This window comes from Pithys albifrons, chromosome 15 (assembly GCF_047495875.1).
Source record: "Pithys albifrons albifrons isolate INPA30051 chromosome 15, PitAlb_v1, whole genome shotgun sequence".
Taxonomy (NCBI): domain Eukaryota; kingdom Metazoa; phylum Chordata; class Aves; order Passeriformes; family Thamnophilidae; genus Pithys; species Pithys albifrons.
The window spans coordinates 5,704,505-5,722,406 of record NC_092472.1 but is presented as its reverse complement, the minus strand read 5'-3'; the positions used below and the strand labels follow the sequence as shown (position 1 = coordinate 5,722,406).

General features: G+C 41.4%; 1 protein-coding gene across 11 annotated transcripts in view; it reads left to right on the top strand.

The window, feature by feature from the left end:
• TENM2 (teneurin transmembrane protein 2) overlaps positions 1-17,902 on the top strand; it is a 585,930-nt gene that overhangs the window by 554,700 nt on the left and 13,328 nt on the right. For 8 of the 11 annotated variants that reach the window (XM_071570619.1, XM_071570615.1, XM_071570614.1 and 5 more), the window contains 6 exons: positions 898-918; positions 4,742-4,974; positions 6,395-6,549; positions 7,045-7,919; positions 14,113-14,288; positions 16,174-16,409. In XM_071570619.1, the coding sequence (XP_071426720.1) occupies positions 898-918; positions 4,742-4,974; positions 6,395-6,549; positions 7,045-7,919; positions 14,113-14,288; positions 16,174-16,409 (1,696 nt within the window). The remainder of the gene's footprint in view (positions 1-897; positions 919-4,741; positions 4,975-6,394; positions 6,550-7,044; positions 7,920-14,112; positions 14,289-16,173; positions 16,410-17,902) is intronic. The other 3 variants (XM_071570617.1, XM_071570613.1, XM_071570611.1) reach the window with 1 other exon arrangement.

The window sequence follows — 17,902 nt, the reverse complement described above, 5'->3', positions numbered from 1 at the left end:
TTGGAATATCCCAGTGTGCATTTTTCTTTTGCACTGTCCTTTATGAAGGTGCCTGCTTGGAATGGCTAGCAGGGATTTTGGCTCAAGGGTTGCATGTCCCACTTAATGCTGGTGCTGCCAGTTGAGGGCTGTGCCTCAAGTGCTGCATCTCAGGAGTCACTTCCCTCTTTGTTTCATTCAGTGGATATTCCTAAATGGAAATTACATCAATGCAGTGCAACGTTGTGGTGTGGAGAATGTATTTTTTTTTCTTGGAAGCAGAGGACACTTTTCCCTTGGCTTTGTGTCTGGGCAGTAAACTGTGGATCAGTTAATGCTGTTTATCCCCCATTGTACAGCACCTTACTGCTCACTTAGAAGCGGGTTCCTCTGCTCTGACATTTCCTTTGATAGGCTTCAATAGATACCAAGGAGCATCCAAAATTGCTTTAAGCAATTATTTTAGAGACTGGGGGAGAGGAAAAAAACCTGCATAGTGGAAATTTCTTTAGAAATAACTTGTTGGAAAGCTATTTGGATTAAAGAAGTTACCTCCAACTGGCAGACAACATCCTAAGCCCAGTACTTCTCCCTGCCCAGCTCTGTCTTCAGAAAACTGCCAGTTTCTCTCACTCCCAGCCCACAAACTACATTTATTTCCAAGTGAAAACTCTTTGAATGGGCCAGAAAGTTTCCTGTATATGAGGGGTGGGGGTGGGGGGTATCCTACTAGGGAACTACCTTGGAGCTCTGTCCCTCCCAGTCACTCTTCACCTGTAAACTAAGCTAAGGCTAGTGCTGAAAAGAGATATCTTCTCCTGTGTCCTTTTGTAAAATAAAACAAATACTATGTTTGCTTTACCATCTATTCTTCAGCTAACTGTTTGTTCTTTTTTCTTCTGTTCTCTTTCTATAAAGAAATAAAGAGTTTAAACATAGGTAAGACATGAGCTCTTTCCCATATAATTTGATATGGTTTGTTTGCTTCATTGTGTTTGCTTTTTGTGTTGTGCTTCTTGTGTAATGTTATGTTCTTCATGTACCATATATAGAAACATTTTATGTGCTAATTGTGTGTTATGAATATGATAAGCATTAGCAATTATGAAATGCAGTCGAAAAGCAACCAAATAAGTTCTGACAGTAATTAGAAATTTCTAGTAGAATGCAAGTATAATGAACCCCAAGCTAACTTCTAGATAAACACCTCTCCCTGCTGTCTATAATTGGTCTAAATGGTCAAGGTAAACTACAACAGCATTTTCACAAAAGCACAAATGACTGCATATAGGTCAAAAACTCATTTCCCAGTCATTAATGATTTTCTGAACCTACTGTCCTTTGCCAGTTTATATTATAATTTAGTTTATATTTCTTTTGTCAAATACATTTAATAGTCAACCTGTGGGGCTGGCTGTATGCAACCACTAGATGCAGTCATTGTAAGATTCAGGAGGGAGGCATAACCTTTCTGGATGTTAGGAGAAGCAATTTTCTACAGCCTCAGCTGAGGTCTTCTGGATGGCAGCAGCTTAGGAAACCTCCTTCCATGCCCCACATGGGACAGGGAGGATGTTCATCCTGGAGAAAACGAAGGGCAAGAACAAGAGCTGTTGTAAACTATTCCATGGTGTCCTGTGCATCACCCTTTTAAAACCATACTTTTCATTTATGTAATACAAGTTGATGCAATAGATGGTCTGGGCTAAATAGTATTATTTCCCCTTAGCAGTGTATTTTGGTACGGCAAGTGTAACACCAGTAAATATTCTTATCTGGATGAATTCACTCACAATTTGCTAATGATTATTGGTGGTGTTGGAGGCTCCTCGTTTGCTTCAACTAAGCTAAGTGTGTTTTTCAGGTGCTCAGAATTGCTCTGGGCAGCTTCTCTTTTTGGTTAGATTTGAAGAAGAGCTCTTGTTGCACTGTTGTGAATTTAATGCCCCTATGAGAACAGGGAGGATAAGCTGGTCCTGCTGGCACTGCCAGGCACAGGCTCCCTCACAGAGCAGAATAAGGCTGCAGGTGCTGCTGACCACCACATTCATCCAGGAGGGCTGGAGGCAGAGACATTATTGGCAGAGGCCTCTGAGAAATGCTGAATGCCATGGAAAATCTTTTAAAACAAGGTACAATCCTTAGGCTCCTATAATTCAAATAAAAGATTACAGTGCCACGGAGAGAAGAGAGGCAGAGGTCTTTAATTGCTCAGACACCAGTTTGAGACATATTGACTACTCATTTATAAAACACATCCCTGTTTGAGGCAATAGTCTCATCAATCCTGTGGGGACACAGTGACTGCATGTCACCTTCTAGCAGTCGTTTTCTGACGAAGTCCCTCAAAAATTTGCATGGAGAGTCTTCCCCTCTCTGCTGCCTTACAGAGCTCAGGAAAGAGGGAAGGGATATGCAACAGGTCTGCAGCTCCAGGGAGTCACTCTGTAATTCGGAAACAAAGCTCATGACTGACTCCTTGGCACAATTGCCCTGGGGGAGATTCCGGAGGAGAAAGGCAGGATGAGCTCCATGGACACACCGGGACTGCAGGAGAGGAGAGGGAGGGAGATAAGCCTGTGTTCTGCCATTGCTCTTTACTCTGACATCCCTTATCCCATCCTGGTAGGAGCAGGACACACCTGGGGCTAGCGGAGGGGCAGAGGGAGGCAGAGGTGTGATCACTCAGGAGTGCAGACACGGGCTGGCAAAATCATATCCAAAAAGGAGAGGGACCCTTCCATTGCTGTGCTGTGGCTGCTGCTTCTCTGGGCAGTGTGTGAGCAGCTCTCACCACTGAGACCAGCAAGGGCCCTGCCCCTGGGTGCAAGCAGCTGTGTCCGTGCCCAGCTCCAGTCTATGCCTGCCTAGTTTTAGAAGGGCCACACAAAAGGGCAGCCTTGAGATAAGTTTGGGTGTATTTGTGAAGAAGGGCACACCACCAGTGTCACAGCAGAGCATGTTCTTCAGTGTCAGGAGACAGAGTGGTGGAAGAAGAGAGCAGAATTTCACAACAGCAAATGTGCAGGTGTTTGTATAGCTCAGATACCTGAGAGACTGGAAGAATCTCCCAAGCGGCAAGAACTCTTTTTCTATGTGACAAAGAAGACTGAGCATTATTTTTGGAGGGATGAGAAGGAATGTGATAAGGGTCTAGTGAAGAGGTGCAGTCTGCTGCTGAAGATAAGGAGAGGAACTTGGGGAATAAGGAGATTGAGCTCTAATCTCAAGCATGTCACTAGTCTCCTTGCATAACCTTGTCTACACCACTTAACCTCTCTGTGCCTCAGTTTCCTCCTCTGTAAAATGGGTGCAATACCCATCTTTTTAAAGTACTCTGAGATCCATGCATGAAATAAACCTGACAAATATTTTTTTGTTTGTTGTATTTCTTCATCTCTAATTTCTACACTCCTAGACTTCAGCAGATGGTATTGCCTCTGCCTACCAAATTGCTATCAAACCAATCTCCTTCCCACTTTCTACAGTTTCAGAACAAGCCGTTAATGACCTAAAATCATGGCAGAGAGGAAAATAACTGTAGAAAGTGATATTTTGGGGCCTCCTCATTCCTCCAAATCTGGTCACGACCACACGACCACAGTTATTTTGTGTGCCGATGATCCATCTGCCAAAAACGACCTTATTATAACTTTGAGCAAGTCTGATCAAGAAATGGCTTATGTCCACCAAAACTTACCTCTGTGTATCCTCACTCTTGGAGATGGGCACTTTTGCCACATGAAACTAGGAGTGTGGATATTTGGAGGCAAATTCCTCTGGTTACTGGTAAGTAACCTTCATTTTTTTTCTTTCTCGTCTTCATTTGTCTCCTATGCTTTCATACCACCATTGGCCTTATTTATGCTCACCCATAAGCTCCAAAGGCTGCAAAATTCACATCATGCTTAAAATCCAACTAAATTGAGTTAAACTAGCCAGGCAAGAATTTTGAAAATATTTCTGCACTGCAGTTCTGTGTGTGTGAATGTATATATATATATATTGCAAAGATTGACATTTCTCAATTTTCAGATGATTTGCTAAAGTAGTTCCAAAATGTGACAAGCTGTCAAAAAACATATATTCCAGAAGAGAAGTAGCTTTCCATATGAGTGCCCATTCTAATCACAAACTGAGGACCAGTTTTTCGATAACAGAAGGTTTGGAGTTAAAGTCAGACACTTGGGGTCTCTGGTTTTAGTTATATAACCAACTTCATCTGCCGTAAATGAGATTCTTGATAAGAATGAATGAGAACAAATTTGCTTTAGGAATAAATTTGTTATGCCTCTGCCTCCCATTTATACAAGACCCCACAAATCTTGCGGTATAATCTGAGTAACTCAGAAGCTGATTCTTTGATCTTACTCCTATGACTTCTGCTTCCAAAGGAAGTTAAACAAGGTGGTGGGGAGGGGGGAAACAGATAAGCTGAAGAGAATTGACCTGGAGCAGATCTAAAGGGCTAAAGAGATCAAGAGGAAAGACTGCTGTGCAGCTCTGGCTTATTGGGCTCTGCTGTGCACGGTTCAGTGTGGAAGGATGAGTGAAATTTAAAATGACAATCCCTCTGAACACTGACCAGGCCCTAATCAAGTTAGGTCCTCAGATGATGGGCCTTCAGACCTCAGCTTTCTATGAAGGTGTCAGACTTTCTTTCCAGATCTTTCTGTGCCTGATGAGTATCCAAGCTCTGAAAGCCTGTGAAGTTTCTAGACTGCTCAGCTGTCTCTGTTTTATGCTTTCTTTCTCTCTAAAGCAACAATCCCGCTCATAAATACTATCTGGCCGTGGACCCTGTTTCAGGCTCGCTCTACGTATCGGACACCAATAGTCGGCGGATATACAAAGTCAAGTCCCTGACAGGCACCAAAGACCTCGCGGGTAACTCTGAAGTGGTAGCAGGGACGGGAGAGCAGTGCCTGCCCTTTGACGAAGCCAGATGTGGGGATGGAGGGAAGGCAGTGGACGCAACTCTAATGAGCCCTCGAGGTAAAGTGGGAAAAGGAGCCGGAGAAAATGACTGTGTGCGGCTAGGCTGGATGTGGAAATAATTATCTGGCAATTAAATCACTCCTTGCTCGGTGATTTTTATTCTGGGCTTTAATTACAGTGGATTGGCAAGTGCTCGTGCTTTGTTTAGTTAAAGCAAACTTTATTACCCCAACACTGAGTGCTGCACAAGGAGAACAGAACACAAATTAGCAGGGTACCACTCACTCCAAGAAACAAGCGTGTAAACTGGGAAACAAATTGCTGTTTGAGATACAGTCTTTGGGGAGGAAAACTGCCTGATGTGACTTTTCTCTGAGTTTTTATTCTGTGCATCTCCTTTTTCTTCAGAGTCAGAGGAAAAAAATTAAAGGGTTTTTGCCCTTTTCAGTTTCTAATTTCTAACAAAATGTTTTCAAGATGATCTAGAGATTTAGGGATGTGTTTCTTTTTAAGGCTTTTTCTGCTCTGTTCTTTCATCTTAATTGTAAGGATGAATTAATCAGGTGTATTGCCAGGTGTTTCAAACATCAGTGGCTGAGAATAACGAGGTGATCATAAAAGGGAATAAAAATGGAAGGTCCTGTTTTCTTTGTATAGGAAGTAGTTTCAGTTAATACGTAGAAATTAAGAAGATGAAGCTGCATCTTCTCTCACCGTCCAGTAGGATGAGCTCTGCAACCATTTGAAGGTGGAATTTTTAGATCAATATTTTATTTTCAGCCCAAGAAACGGACAAGGCAGTGCACCAAATCAAAGCAGGAAAGGCGAGTGAGAAAAAGGCTGCCCTCCTTCCCAACCGGCAGCAGCAGCATCCGTCTGTTCCTCCGAGGGAGCACCCTTTCATTCTGTGCTTTTCCTCTCTGACTCCCAATGTGACAGGCATTGAACCTTCCCCTTTTTTCTAGGTTGGCAACTCCTGTGTCTTCATCTGGAAACACCAGATGTTCATCCCGTATTTTTACTGCAACAGGTCAAAGAATTTTAAAACATCCAGAAATAATACAATGCCCTTCTAGTTTTTAAAAAGTTTTAAAGGAATTCTAAAAAATCTTGATCCTTATTAGAGCCTTCTGATGAAGAAAGCAAAGCCTCAAATTTCCAAGAGTTAAGCTTAGGAGAGAATTTTTAATTGGGTTTATGTAATATATCATGCAGAGTTTGAATTTGGAAATGAGCTGATGCATTCTGCTGGCTCTTTGGCATGTTTGAGATTTCTGTGGTTTTCTTTAAAGCCCTGAAAGATAAACCTACTTGAAGCCATTTATTTGGCAGAACTGTGGGTACTTGGAGGGTTCCAGAACCCGTGCTCAGGTTGGGAGAGAGGAAAGAACAGGGGAAGTGAATCTTGTAAACTTGTCAATAAGATGAAGCCTGTCCCAAAGCCGGGGGCACTGATGCCTGGGTTTTATATTTGCAGGAATTGCAGTGGATAAGTATGGACTCATGTATTTTGTTGATGCCACTATGATTAGAAAAGTGGATCAGAATGGAATTATATCAACCCTGCTGGGCTCCAATGACCTAACTGCTGTTCGACCTCTCAGCTGTGATTCCAGCATGGATGTCACCCAGGTAGACTCTTACTGCATTTAATTTCTTCTCTGCCTTAGAAGAAATGGGCATCTATTTTGGATGACTGCCTGGCCACTTAAGAAGTACTTTATGCAGCACAAGATGATAGCATATTTGATTTGTTACTGAAATGAGTGAACCATCCTTTTTACTGTGGCTAACACAGGTTATTTATGCAACTGTAGAGAAATAAGGTTGAGATAATGGGAGTTATTGTCTTAATTGCCTGTTTTTCTGTAATTATTGTAGAGCTTCCACAATGTAGCATTCTTTCTTTGCACAGAAACACAATTAGCCAAAGTTACGACCGCACGTAGCTTTAATATTTCCGAAAAGCGAAATCATTGTTTGAAATCGTTGCCGTTCATGACTTGGTTTCGTGCTTTACGCTGATAAACCCCTCACTAATTTGCTGTTGTAACACATGGAATTTTAAACACTAGAAGTGTACTTTTCAGTTACGAGTTTTACAGTAATAATTTGTGCAACTCATAGGTACGGCTGGAGTGGCCTACTGATCTCGCTGTCAATCCCATGGACAACTCCCTTTATGTCCTAGAGAACAATGTTATTTTACGGATCACAGAAAACCATCAAGTTAGCATTATTGCTGGACGCCCCATGCACTGCCAGGTTCCTGGTATAGACTACTCTCTTAGCAAACTGGCTATTCATTCTGCACTTGAATCAGCCAGTGCCATTGCCATCTCACACACAGGAGTTCTTTACATCAGTGAGACAGATGAAAAAAAAATTAATCGGCTACGCCAGGTAACTACCAATGGAGAAATATGCCTTCTTGCAGGGGCAGCTTCAGACTGTGATTGCAAAAATGATGTCAACTGTAATTGCTATGCTGGGGATGATGGGTATGCCACTGATGCCATCTTAAATTCACCATCTTCCTTAGCTGTGGCCCCAGATGGTACCATCTACATAGCTGATCTTGGAAACATCCGCATTAGGGCTGTCAGTAAAAACAGGCCCATTCTTAATTCCTTTAACCAATATGAAGCTGCATCTCCAGGAGAACAGGAGCTGTATGTCTTCAATGCTGATGGGATTCACCAGTACACTCTCAGCCTCGTTACCGGGGAGTACTTGTACAATTTCACCTATAGCAGCGATAACGATGTCACGGAGGTGATGGACAACAATGGCAACTCCTTGAAGGTCCGTCGGGATGCCAGTGGGATGCCCCGCCACTTACTGATGCCGGATAATCAGATTGTCACGCTGGCTGTTGGCACTAATGGTGGACTCAAGCTAGTCTCAACACAGACCCTGGAGCTCGGATTAATGACATATAACGGAAACAGTGGTCTCTTAGCAACGAAGAGTGATGAAACAGGATGGACAACATTTTATGAGTAAGAATGTTTTTGGATATATTAAGCGTACCTTTATTTTTCAAATGGTAGTGAGTAGGCCCTGAACTGACCCCGCTGCAATTTGTTGTAGGTTTTGCACTGATACTGAATGAGGCCATTGCACCTCAGTCTAGTTTGATGCTGGAAATGGTTAAGTGGCTTCTTGATTGTGTCAGTTGTGCCGGGTGCTTTGTGTGGGTACTGATCCACCTAAATCCCTGCCCATGGTTCGGGTTCAAGGCAGCTCATCCACCTCCAGCACGAAGGGCTGTGTGCCAGGTCCAGAGCCCCGTGTGAGTGAACCTGCTCGTAGTTGTCACCACGGCTCCAATAGTGCCCAGCCAGAGCAGCCCCCAGCACTGCGGCTCCCTCTGAGCTGCCTCTCTCTAGGAACCCTAATGCTGCAGCCTCTTTGGGAGCTCAAATTATCTGCCTTTCTGTTCAGACTCATATACTGCTCATGGTTGTTAAAATGTTGATTAACTTCACTGATTGTTCATTCTTGAGACAAGTGAGGAAATTAGATCCCCAGCTATCTGTCAGACCCCTGGTGTAACTTCCATAATTTGTAGATAACCCAAAAGCACACTGGTGCTCATGAGTGTATAGATTAAATAGACAGAAGTTCCTTTTTAAATGAAATTCATCTGAAGAGTTGAAGTTCAAAAGTATATTAAAAATCTAGAAAAACCAGTCAGATTTTTATTAATATTTATCTTATTCTTAGTAGCCTCTCTGCCATTTTTTCATCGTAGCAACTTTAAAAATAGAAGCAAAATGATATATTGAAAAAATATATTTAACTTTTAAGTATGGCAAATCTGATGCCATGTATTTTTAAAAATAGTTAATTAATGCTTAATGAATATCATTCCTCAAGTTAGTGAGTGCAAAATATGAATAGGTCTTTGTATTTCATTTTAAATGGCAGTCTTATTTTCAAGGTTACAGACTAGCAATGACAGACACCTCTTTTGGTTTATTAATGCATTCAGCTTGGCCACCACTCTCTCTCTGTTTAGAGATAACACAAGTAATGCAGGAATAAAAAGCACTGTATTCAATCTGCTCAGAGTATCTCTAAATCAGCTCTGCACATCAGTGCTTTGTCCACGCTGCCTTTGGCTCCCGTACGAAGGAAGGCAGTGCCCTCTGGTGGGGCCCTGCACACCAAACCGTGATTCCTCCTCTAGGCTGGGCTCACAGATTGCAGTGGGTTTCTTCCTTAATATTTTGCAAATATTATTTCTTGCCCAGAAAATTTATTACAAAAATAGTCCAGTTATGTGACCACATCAAGATGTTACCTGCTCATTGGAATAGACAGAATAAAATTTCATTTTTTTGCTGATGAGATGTGGTTGCCCTTCTAGGTAGGTTTTTTTGTTGTTTTTTACTCAAGATTCAGTCATATGAATTAGTAGTAGTAGAAAACTAAATAGTGAAGTAATTGAAAACTCGACATGAATATTAATAAAAGACTAAAAAGGTCATCAGAAAGTTACCAGTCACAAAACTGGTACAACTGATGTCTGAGAATCACACCAAGTAGTAAGTTAGCATGAGTTATTAGAAAAATTGTATTATGAATCCTAAGGAAATATAAAAGGGCTTAGGTGTCTTACTGAGATCAGCTGAAAATATCACTTAATGTGGATATAGTACTGCAATTTTTTTCCAAGATCAAATAAGAAAAGATGTACAACCTTTGCCTCAGATCAGTGGAAGTTAAGTACCATCTTTAGGTCTAAATAGTACAGCCTGAAGAACTGTCTTGGATAATTAATAACTTTGATGAGGCAGCAGAAATAACTTATATCCCAGATTTGTACATGCATTCTCATTATCATGGAGCCCATAGGTGAGAGGACAGTATAGCCATTATTTAAATCAAATTTACAAACCTAAACAATCACAGTGCACAGTCACCCCATACTGGTTTCTGTTTGTTCTTCAAACCAGCTCCTAAGGGAATATTCTGTATTCATCATTCTGCAACTTATTTTGGTAGCTATAAGTTAATATCAATTGAAGATGAAAGAAATATTTAGCTAATGAGAGTTTATAAGGACAACAAAATATCTTTCTGTGCCGTTACACTCATGCATTCATACACACATAATCAGCACCCAAAACTGTCAAAATGGAAGCAGAACTAGAAAAAAAAACAGAAGTCTTCTAAGTAGTAAAATACTACATGAACTAAAGTTCTTATGAAAAATTTATTTCAGAGCATTTATATCAACCAGGTGTTGAAGTGCTGTGCTGTCTTATTGAGTCTATTCCTTTCATTTATCTGAAACTTTACCCTGGAAACGCTCTCAGAATTAAGTTTTGCAGTTCATCTAGGTATGGATCTGTATATGCAGAGAAGTGCAGACACAAACTGGTTTTGTGTGTGTGTACACCCTCCATATGTCTGTTCTATAGATAGCACCTGTGTGTGTGCAGGCAGCTCATTTGCAGTAGGAGCAGGCAAGGCTCTTCAATAATAGAACAGCCACCAGCAGGCTCACATGGGGTAATGTAAGCTTGGTCTGGGCACAAAGCACAGATCTTTGAAGTGGCTCCCAGTGGTGTTCCACTTGGTCCAGGGAGCATCCTGAGAGATTGCTGCCGGTTTCTTCTTGAATCAGGTTTTATAAGGGGGAGAAAATATGGGTGTATGTAAATGTATATAGGTCTGTGCCTTGCCCAGCTCTGTGGTAAGTCAAAAGCTGCTGTTCCTGCTTTCTGCAGTGCTGGAAGTGGCTCTGTCCTGGCTGCTGCTGTCAAACAGCACACCCTTAAACCTCAGACATCAGGATGCTGGCAGTAAAAATTGCCTAAGCTGTAGAGGTGCCCTGAAACTGGACATGGGAGGGCAGCCTTCAGGGCACTGTCACAAGCTTGCTGAAGGGATGCACAGGTCAGCTGCTTGTGGCTGCCTGAGAAGGTGCCAAGTGCTCAGCTGTGTCCCACAGTTGAGCTGCAGGTGTGTTGGGTGGCCCAGCTTCCCAGGATGGCTCTGGAAGGCTTGGAGCTCCTGGGCTGGCCAGGGCCCTGGTGGCACCTGGAGCTGTCCTGGGAAACCTTTGCCTCTTGGGGACACTTGGTTGCAGATAGCAATGTGTTGGTGAGTTAATGGGCAGAAGGTTTTTGAGATACTGGCACTAAGAAAGGTTGTTTCCCCTTCTAATTTTGTGAGTAGACAAACTTAGGATGAAACCTGACTGTATCTGAAGTCAGTAGCAAAAGCTCAGGAATTTCCAGGTACCCAGAGCCCACCTCATTTGAAGATATAAAAGTTGCCTTATCAGATCTGGTTACCCCACCTTGATGCTCTGTCATAGCCTCTGATAGGTAGTGACTGATTCCGAAGAAGATGCCAAGAAGTCAGTCCCAGGTCAATTAGTATATTTTCCATTGCAAATTTTCTTTATTACTTCATTACACCCAGGTTCATGACATGAAGACGAAAGGAATATAACCATTTAATTCCTATATAGTTTTTTCTTACTATTCAGATAATTGTCTGGAAGTTGTGTTTACTTAGTGCTTTCTCTCACATAGTACATAAACTTAAAAAAAAGCAAAAAAAACCAACCCTCAGAAATATGTCAGTTAAATTTTGTAGTATGTGAAAGGTTTCTGTTTTACCAATTTTAATTTTTTACCATTAAGATATTTTTAATAGGATTTTATTCATGCAATGGACAAAGTAGAAATGGCTTATGTATTGGAGTCACAGTGTGTACATATCATTTAAGCAGTGACTACTTTGTGTATCTACCTCGTAAACTCGTTCTGCAGATCTTCATGGAGAGGACTTTTGTATATGTTGTGTGCATCACATGCTTATAAACCCTTCTAATCTCTGCTGTTGCTGGTTTCCAGACTGTGACCAGGGCTGGGAAACATGCCCCATGGCAGGGGCAAAACCCTGATTTCTTGAAATAGCACTGGAATATTTTCATTTTTCTGTTTCAGTCTCTGTACATTCCCATCTATATTTACTTTTTCAGACTGCCCTTGCACTCTGAACAGAGATTTCCAGTGAGTAGCCCACAGCAATCCCCAGGAATTTTTCCTAGGTTAATTAAAAACCCAGCAATGTGAATGAAGAATTTAAATTAATGTCTCATTTGCATTGCCTAAAATATATTTGCTGATGGGGAATTTCACCAACCATTCTTCTGAAAGTTCACCAAGCACTGCACAGTCATGCTGAGGCTACTCCTAGACTTTGCTAGTTTGTCCTAAGTAACATCACAGAACCCCATTGACTCCCCTGTAATGTTTGACATGTAAATCATTCATCATTCTGCTTATAACTAAACATGCCACATACAGGGAGCATCTCTCATTATTAACCTTTGACATTTTTGAAACTGTCCATTCTTTGTACTTTTTTTTTTTTGGATTCTTGGCTGGATCAAGTTCTTTCCTCATCTCTATTTTTTGAATAGTGTTCAATTTTTTATTTTTTTTTCTGAGGATCTTTTATAAAGACTTCACCAAACCCCCTTTCATAGATTATCTCAACATATTATCTTTTATCCAGTATCTTGCTGATAGCATAAAAATATATACATATATATACACACACCCATATATATATACATATATATATATAAAAATATTTATGTGTATGTGGAGAGAAACTACTGAGTTTTCTTGAGAAAAAACATGCTGCTTAATCTCTTTGATCCTGAACTGCTTAAATGAACCCAATGTATTATTGGTCCCTTTTAGGTTGCATGATGCTCTGTTTTATTGATTTCCTTCTTTGCCTAATACTTCCATTGGTTCTGGCAAGGCTTGTTGCTCCACAGGTGATTTTTTTTTCCTTCCTCCCCAATATTCAGTTGAATGAGTGCAACTATTTGCAATGGATCTGAAAGTGAGGTTTTTTTATTTGTAATACCCGAGGAGCCACTCTGTGTGTTGATTGTGAATATGTGCTGTACAGTTCAGGTGGCACAGTTTGAGGTTTCAGAATTGTAAAGCCATGTTGAAAGCACTGACTTTTTTTCCTCTTTCCAGCTAACCATGATGTACAAAGAAGCGAGCGAGCTCCATGGTACTAAACGTGCTCCTCTCCTCTTCTGTTACTCTCAGGCAATGCAATGGATTTACCAGTTCTCTTCCAGGCTTCCTGCTCCCTGGATTTCTACGTTCGAAGGATGAGCAGTTGGTTTCAATCTCTATCTAAACTTTTCCCTTTATCTACACAGGACATTTTTTCTTGCCTCTCTGTGCTCTGGTAGTGGCTGGGGGAGAGACTCTTGCACGAGCAGAGAACTGCAGCGAGCAGAGTGGCAGACTGGAGTGCTGATTTTGTTGCAGGTCCCCATTTCTTGCCCTTAAGATCCCAGGGATTGCTTCTTTAGCTTATGTTTGCACACAAACAGAGCACACTAGAGGAAAGGGAGAAATGGTATGATTTGATTTCCAGCAGCATTCCTTCTTTCCCCCATCCTCAGGTTTTATACTTCTAAATAAATTAAACTAAATAAACTCATGGAGAGCAGCCCTTTTTATTTTTTTTTCTGTCTTTATGCCTCTGGAGCACTTAACTCATCTTCTAAGGTCTATTCTGAGTTCTGACTGCTGCCCTTTGTGCAACTCCAACCTATCCTGTGCTTTTCATCTTTCATCTTTATGAGCCAAAATACTGACCCCAAAATGCAGTTCAACACCACAGATAAGATCGAAATGAAATTATGATGTTCTCAGGCTGATGTCTTTTTTAATCCTTTATGGCAAGTTTATTCCTTGATATGTCATTAAAGACCATACTTAGTTTCCACTAAGTATTCAATTACAAATATGCAGTATATTGTATATTGTAATATCCACCAGAAGTCCCCTTCCTTAAAGTGAAATGCAACTATTAAATGCAGCTTAACTTACTAATTATAATTGTTTGAGCCAAATATCACTCTGTATATTCATAATAATTTAATTAATGTAATAATTTAAAATATGCTGGATTTACACCCATGTAGTTGAGATCAGTATCTCTAAAAATATATTATTTCATCATCATAGACTCTTTCAAGAACAGAGAAATAGATATGGCCAGGATGTTCTTGAAAATCTGTCTCATTCTGGGGTTTTTTTGCACAAATGTGGTGCATTATTAATACTTTGGGTATTGAAATGAACATATATCCTCATGCTTTTTTGCTCTCACTAACTTTTCTATTAGCTATGATCATGAAGGGCGTCTGACCAATGTAACACGTCCCACTGGAGTGGTAACTAGTCTTCATCGAGAGATGGAAAAGTCTATTACCATCGACATTGAGAATTCTAATCGGGATGACGATGTCACGGTCATCACCAATCTCTCCTCTGTGGAGGCTTCCTATACAGTTGTTCAAGGTACCAAAGCACACTTCTCAGCACACCTCCTAACCACACACACAAGCTTGAGAAAGAGTCGTGTCATTAGTACACTTGTGAGCAGGGGGAAAATTATGTAAGGTTTGCAAGAATATATCTCCCGTAAAGCTTATTCTTAAAGTGACAGGTAAGAGACATTTTACAGTGATGCTTTGTGTCAAGTACGTATGGTCACTGTCTGCTGGGGAAAGTTAGTCCTGTCAAACTGCCTCTTGGGTCAGGGTCACTTCACCCACTCACATATTTCTCCTGTGGTGTAATGGAGAGCACTCTGGACCTGAATCCCAAAGACCTGAGTTCCAGTCTCAGTGGGGACCATCCCCTGGCAGTTCAAGCCTCCCTGCCATCCCATCCCATCAGATCTCGGATACTCAGCAGGGTCAGCCCTGGTCAGTACCAGGGGCTGTGACAGTCCTGAGAACTTCCCTGTCACTGTCCAAGCTCGCTCGGCCGTGGCAGATGGACCTTGGGACTTAAACGGTGGGGCCAGTTCTGTGCATGCTGTGCCTCACCTAAAACATCCACTGCACAGGCTGGAAGGGCTCACCCACATGGGGAGAGCCCTTCCCAAATCTTCATTTGCGAAGTTTGGCCATACACATACACCTTTCTCTGTATTTCACTGGAAAATTGGCTCCAACTTCAGTGCGAGCCTGACTGATGGATTCTGCCTGGGAGGAGGAGATCCTTCTGGAGAGGCTCAGGGAGCCTCCTGCTATAAGAAATGACATCTTCAAAATTTGTACCCTGACATTAGTTACAGTGTAGAACAATAAGGGGATGGTCATTTCTGGGCACAGTGTTACAGCCCAAGTGTGGCAGGAGACAGCAGCAGCACAGGGGCTCAGTGTTTGTGGAGAGCTTTCCAGCACCGCCCAGGCGTTGTATCTGATGGAGCAAAGCCAGGCAGTGATCAAAGATAGACTGAAAGGAATTTGGTGAGTGATGGGGCTTTTTAATTAAGATGTAATGTCACCGGAATGAGAATATCATCATCAAACAATAGCCTCCTCTTGACATAAATGTCAACATTTATAGACTATTATACCATGACAGGTCTGGTTACAAAGACTTTATTTCTCTTACACCAGATGATTAATTACATAGATGCTGTCCTTCTGTCAGGCAAATATTGATGCTTTGCTGACAGCTGCACACTGCAGCTCCACCCTGGCTCAGAATGGACCTGGCTGTGCCAAACAGCTGGAGAACCACACGGCCTTAGAAGCACAGGAATATTTCTGTAACTCTTGTCTGACAGCCCAGAGCCAGGTGTGCACATCAGGCCGCTGTGGTTCGGTGGGGAGGCAGGAAGGCAGGCGAGTGAAGGACTCTGGCTGCCAGCTTGCACTGTTGGAGCCTCACACCTTGAGCATTTAAAGCCAAACTGTAATTGTGCACAAAGCCTCTGCTTGGAGACAGTTTTTAAACAGTGGGAAGGAAAAAGAAGAGGCACTTACTTCTTCCTACTTCTAAAGAGTCCAGCAATCTTTTTTCTTTTTGTCCTGGAGTTTAATGGCTTGTTGTTTATCCAGCAGTTCAGTTTTCAGGAGTTTTTGTTCCTATCAGAAATAAATTAGGTGGTTGAACACATATCACTGTGCATTTTGATTCACAATTAAGACTGAAGGGAAAACATAATGAAATAAACACAGTATCTCTCTGCAGGCCCAGTGTAACACAACTGTTCTTTACATGAATCAGTAACATCTGTAATTTCCACCATAGTACCACGTAAATGGTAATTGCAGGCTGACTTCATTTAACATCAACAGGAGTGCAATAAAAAAACCAATCAAATTAAGCTATATGTTTTCTTTATGACTGGAGTAGCTAAATTATTTTCTTTTCATTATTGCTGTAGATCAAGTGAGGAACAGCTACCAGCTCTGTAATAATGGTACTTTGAGAGTGATGTATGCCAATGGCATGAGCATTAGCTTTCACAGCGAACCTCATGTCCTGGCTGGGACTGTGACTCCCACCATAGGACGATGTAATATTTCTCTACCAATGGAAAATGGTTTAAACTCAATTGAATGGCGTCTGAGGAAGGAACAGATTAAAGGCAAAGTGACTGTGTTTGGAAGAAAGCTCAGGGTAAGTAGAATCTGTCGTTACAATAATGATCTTTTCCTCTTCGGGCAGAAAATTAATTTTGTATTTTAAAGGACATGCGTTCTCTCTTTTTACTTGTTAAAAATGGCAATTGCAGGATTGTCTTTGGTATGATATGCTTTCTTCTCTTTGAGAGGTCAGTTTGCTGAGTGGGATCATCTGGTAAAATCTGCTGCAGAAGCTTTGCTGCTAAAAGTATGCCAAAAGAGTTTGGTAAAAATACCCCCACAGAATCATTAAGTTTGGAAGGGACTTTCAAAGTGATCTGGTCCAACTGTTAACTGAGCATCCCCATAACCACCCCTAAACCACGTCCTCAAGTGCCATATCCATATGCTTCTTGAACACTTCAGAGATGGTGACTCCACCACCTCCCTGGGCTACTTATTCCAATGCCTGACCACTCTTTCAGCAAAAAAAGTGTTCTAAATACCTAATCTGAACCTCCCCTGTGCAGATTAAGGCCATTTCCTCTCATCCTTTCACTTGAGACTCAGCAGAAGAGGCTGACCCTCAGCCTGACACGTCCCTTAAGGGTGTTGTAGAGAGCGATGAGGTTCCCCCTGAACACGGTGGGAGGTGGGAATCTGAGTGCTCGTCATTTGTAGCCACTTGGTGCTGTGGAGCAAACACAACTGCAGCTTGAGCAGTTGCATTCTGCTGCTGTAAAATCCCCTTACACACTCACCGAGACAGGCGTGTTGTGTTTATTCCCTTTCCCAAATGGCACAATTGGAAAATAATTGCTATAATTACAAAGTCATAAGCATAGGATAAGAAAGACACTCAGGTCATGTAATCCATCTCCTGCCAAATTAAAGATCTGCTGCAGCTGGATTAATCCCATTCTGTGCTTAGCTGGCCTGTTTTTCTCCCCCTTCAGTATCTGAACTTTCACTGGCTGCTTCAGTATATGAAGCTTTGGAAGAGTTATAAGATACTGGGAAGAAAACAAATGCAGTGCAAATCAAGTCCTCATTCTTTTAGTAATTCTTTCAACATCACTGAACACAAGGTACAGTTCTGTGTGTTCAAGATGATATATTAAATCCAACATATTTAAACAATTATGTGGTTATTTACAAAAGAAAAAAAATACTTGCATGTTAGATTTTGGGATTTTCCTGTTACCTAACATCTAATTCCCAGTATTGAGTTAACAACTCTTTCCTTATTCTCATAAATGCTCAGAATGTACTTACTGGGGAGAGAGGGGAAAGTTAGACAAAAAATTGAATGAGATTAGCAGCTAATCCTTAATGACTAGATTTCATGGCTGTGTAATTGATTTTTTATGTGCTGACCTGCAGCAGTTGATTATAAGTGGAAAATAGATCACCTCTGCATTTGGATGGGGTGTTCAAAATAAAAGTAAATAGGACCCTGAAATGAAATTGCTGTAATCCTAACTCTCAATGCTAAACATTTAATAGACGTACTTGTGGTAATTAGCTGAAGTTAAACACATCTTAGAG